Source organism: Sitophilus oryzae, unplaced genomic scaffold, assembly GCF_002938485.1.
Source record: "Sitophilus oryzae breed Bouriz unplaced genomic scaffold, Soryzae_2.0 scaffold_548_pilon_pilon, whole genome shotgun sequence".
Taxonomy (NCBI): Eukaryota; Metazoa; Arthropoda; class Insecta; order Coleoptera; family Curculionidae; genus Sitophilus; species Sitophilus oryzae.
Genome location: NW_022147138.1, coordinates 53341 through 57589, shown reverse-complemented (window position 1 = coordinate 57589; position 4249 = coordinate 53341). Strand labels below are relative to the sequence as shown.

General features: G+C 31.2%; 1 protein-coding gene across 1 annotated transcript; it reads left to right on the top strand.

The window, feature by feature from the left end:
* The first annotated feature begins 3203 nt into the window (after window positions 1–3203).
* LOC115886944 lies at window positions 3204–3722 on the top strand. Its single transcript, XM_030906273.1, has 2 exons — window positions 3204–3266; window positions 3381–3722. Exons 1-2 carry the CDS (start codon window positions 3204–3206, stop codon window positions 3720–3722), a joined length of 405 nt encoding a protein of 134 aa, XP_030762133.1.
* The last annotated feature ends 527 nt before the right edge of the window (window positions 3723–4249 follow it).

The window sequence follows — 4249 nt, the reverse complement described above, 5'->3', positions numbered from 1 at the left end:
CTCTACCCCATCATCAGGTGACCTTGGGTTTTTCCACAAAACGACGAGCACAGCGCAGAGTATATAAATACGACTTGTCGTAAAGTAGCGGTAAAGTAGTAGTAGTGCTTCTACATTAGAAAATTCTGAATATGACCCAGGCCCTAGACACTACGTATAATTTTTTTGGAACCATAATCTGCTAAAAAGTTAGTTTCTTCCGGATCAGTAGATGGCGGCAGATGTTAAACTTATTTTAAACTTACAGGTTTCTAATTTGTATTTGAAAGCCGTCTGGTTGAGTTGACGCAAAGCGATAAAATTACAGATTTCTACTGTATAATAGAGCCGGCAATTGTTTCGTTGAGAAAATGGTGGTATTGAATAATTTTGAATCTTAATTTAATAATTATTCATTTCGGAAAGTTCGCTGATTTGCTGTTATAGTTTGAATGTTTTTGAGTTTTGTGCGTTTTAATATTTATTGACAATTATAGTTTGTGTGCTTGTGAGCTTTGTGTGTTTTTATATTATTGACAATCGTGAGTTTTGTGTTGATAATTTTAGACATTTATTTAGACATTTTTACAAATTACAAATTTATCAACAGAAAAACTTGGGAAATTTTTATTTTTTATCTTGTTACAATTCTTCTTATAAGATGAAAATACTGAAATACGATTTTAAAAGTGTCCATCCAACCTGCATGGAATATTAAAGGTTTTTCTGTTTTACGAGGATTGCTATACAATTTTTCTTTTTTCAAACTCACATTACACACAAGGTACGATTTTTTATTGATATGTAAATTAATATAAAGTTAATAACTATCTCCATATTGTAGCCTTGAAGAAGAAAATAAAGATTTTTCGAAAGCTTCAGGTATTTGTTTACCAACTTCTAAGAGACAACATATTGCATCAGAAGATGAATCTAATGAGAGTGACTTAAATGCTAGTGACAGTTACCAATCAGACACTACCAATGAAGTAGTGAGAGAGTCTAAACAAAAAAAAGAAAAAAATATATAAACAGAACTTCCGAAAACAGTGGCTTCTGGACTTTGACTGGATTGAAGAACGGGAAAATGAGCCCTTTTGTAGAGCTTGCAATATAAAACTCAACTGCAATTATAACCATTTAAAAAGACATCACAATAGCAAACGTCATTTAAGTAAATTGAAAATTTATTTAAATTCAAAAATGAAAATCAATAAATATGTTAATGCCGAGCAGATAAGTTTACATAAGAAAGAAAAAAGTGGAGAACTCAAAATGTTAATGTTTCTGTATGAACATAAATTACCATTTGTACTAATGGATCACCTGCCACATTTAATTAAGTCAGTTTGTCCTGATTCACATATTGCCAAAGAAATTAAATGTGGGCGAACCAAAGCAACTGAAATATCCAAAAATCAACTAGCTAGTGAGGCATCTGAATCATTACTTAAAAATTTAGCAACTAGTAAATATTTCTCATTGTTAATTGATGAAAGTACTGATGTATCAACAGAAAAATGTGTTATTGTACTTATAAGGTTTTTCTTTGATGGTAAAACTTGTGACAGGTAGGTAATTTATGTTTGTAACTTACTTGAAATAATCTTTTGTTAATGTTTCTTTTTAGATTTCTAAGTGTTAAGAAAGTAATTGATGCGTCGGGTAATGGTTTGTATAATCTTGTAAAAGATTTAATAACAGAAAAAAAAATTGATATTTCTGACATGGTAGGTTTCGGAGCAGATAATGCAAGCGTTGTGATGGGCAACAAAGGGGGACTTCAAGCTCGATTTAAGGAAACAAACCCAAATTTATTTATAATGGGATGCACAAAGGTGTCATTCCATGCACCTTTGTGCTTCTGCATCTGCGGAAAAACTTCCGAAGTCTATTGAGAAATTTACACGTGCAGTTTATAACCACTTTGCCCATAGTCCTAAATGAATGGATGAATTCAAGGAATATGAGGAATTTATACAAATTAAACCACTGAAGTTACTCCGACCATCTCAAACCAGGTGGCTCTCTTTGGAGGTACATATTTCATATTATTTCCTAATGTTGACTATAATTATATAATTTATTATTACAGGCTGCTGTAAACAGAATTTTACATTCTTGGGATGCCCTATCTTTGTATTTTACTCATACTCTTTTAACTGAGGATTTACGAAGTACTCGAGGAATGTTAGAAAGAGGTTTTTTAAATAAAAAGTTGTTTTCATTCAGCATTCTTTATTTTGTTGTTCACGGTTCATATCATCGCAGGCAGCACTCGGCAGGAGATTATTTCATTTTGCTAGTTGCTAGTCCATTGTCCGTTATTAGCTCTGTTCTCAGAAGAATCCCTGACTAGTCAGCACGTTTTTTGTTGATTAAAATGCGTAGAAACCTGATTGTTAGTCTGGTTTCTACACATTTCAACCAATAAGAAACGCGCTGACTAGTTAGGGATTCTTCTGAGAACAGCAGCCGGATTCTGTTTTACGGAACGAAAGTATCGAGCAATTCGATAACGAACGCGATTACAAATACGATCATAACGTATTTACCAGTTCTAATTTTCGATCAAATTGTGATCGAGCGATTTCGGTTTTGGAAAATAGTTTTGATGAAAAAAGCTGGATTTTTTGTTCATTGCCTCAAAGTACGACTTAAGAAGAAGAAACGATCTTTTTTTTTCAAATAAATTGAAACCACGAGTGAATGCCGGTGAATACCAAGGGTGAATACGTTTATTGTTCCTTTTCCGCCGTTTTATATTTTTTTCATTATTATTAAATAATAATACAGTACCTATATTATCATTGATGTTACTGTGATTATGTCATTCAAAATAAGAGAGTGCAATGGAAGATCTATTGGCGCACAAGGAAGAGATTTCCAGAGAAAAATGTGGACTGAACTTTCCCAAAAGTTAAATTCCTTGGGATTTGGAGAGAAAACTCCTGATAAATGACAAAAAGTAAAGTTTTTTACTTACTCATTGCTCTACTATATATTTCCTCATGTGTTGGATTTTAAAATAATTAAATGACATTTCTTATTTGCATTAGGTATTTTAATTTCATAGACATGGTCTGATTTTAAATACCAAATTAAAAAAAAGGAAGCCAACTAAAGTTAGACCAAAACAAAACTGGAGGTGGAACTTCTACATGCGCTCCATTCAATGGGTCTGAGCTGAGAGCCCTTGGTATTTTAGGGGAAAAGAATTTTACATGGGAGTAGGCAATAGAGAAGCAGGAATGCCGAATTCATCTCTGAATTCATTGAATACATCGGTAAGAAGGCAGTCAATTTACAATTTATATTTCCCCTTTTTGTGATCAGTAAAGTTAAGATTTGTCTTGGTATTCTATTAGTTTCTATTTTCTAAAATTTTAAAATAATTCTAGGTTTTGGGTATGCCAAATGGAAAAGAAATATCTCATAATGTGTTAGAACAAATTTCAGTTAGTGAATTTGAAACATCCAAAGCTGAACCTACGATATATGAAGCTTCCCCGAACACATCCCATGAAAGAATAAAAGGAAAGAGTAAACTAGTTGGGGCTGAACATGATGACAACTATGAATATACCTCTACAAAAAAAATAAAAATATCTGATACCGCTCAAGCTTATAATGAAACAATTAATATTTTAAAGGAAATTAAGGCATCAATTAATATGCTAAATTCTGATGTATGCGAAAAGTTGGGGGAAATTGCAGAAGCTATTCGTCAGAAAGGAAAATAATGCATACATTATATTCCCTTCTAACATCCCTTCTATTTTTAATATCAATAGTTGGTTGCTTTTGTTATTAGTTAAAAAAAATAAGTGTTACTGAATGGGTTAGTGTTAATATATTAAAATTTAATGTAGGTATTTTAAGACAGAAGATTTTTTTATTGTAAAGGGTTTTAGACAATGTTGTTAGATTAGTTATGGGTATTTAATTTGTAGGATAAAGGCAAGAAAAAACAATAGTTTTGTTTCTGTTTTACATGTTCTGATCTTTGACAATCTATAGACTTTCTATAAACTATCACAGCATCTTTATTCCATATTAAAACATTGGAACTGGAGAAAAATATTTTCGTTTTATTATAAAATTCCTAATTAAATCTAAAAGGAAAATCCTTAAACTAATAATTATTCAAGAAAGTAATGCGCTACTTTATAATTTTGTCAATATTATAAATTGGAAGTTAATATTACAAGATGTGTTTCTAAAAAAATGGATCATAACATAAATAGAATTATTGAAAAAACATTCAAAT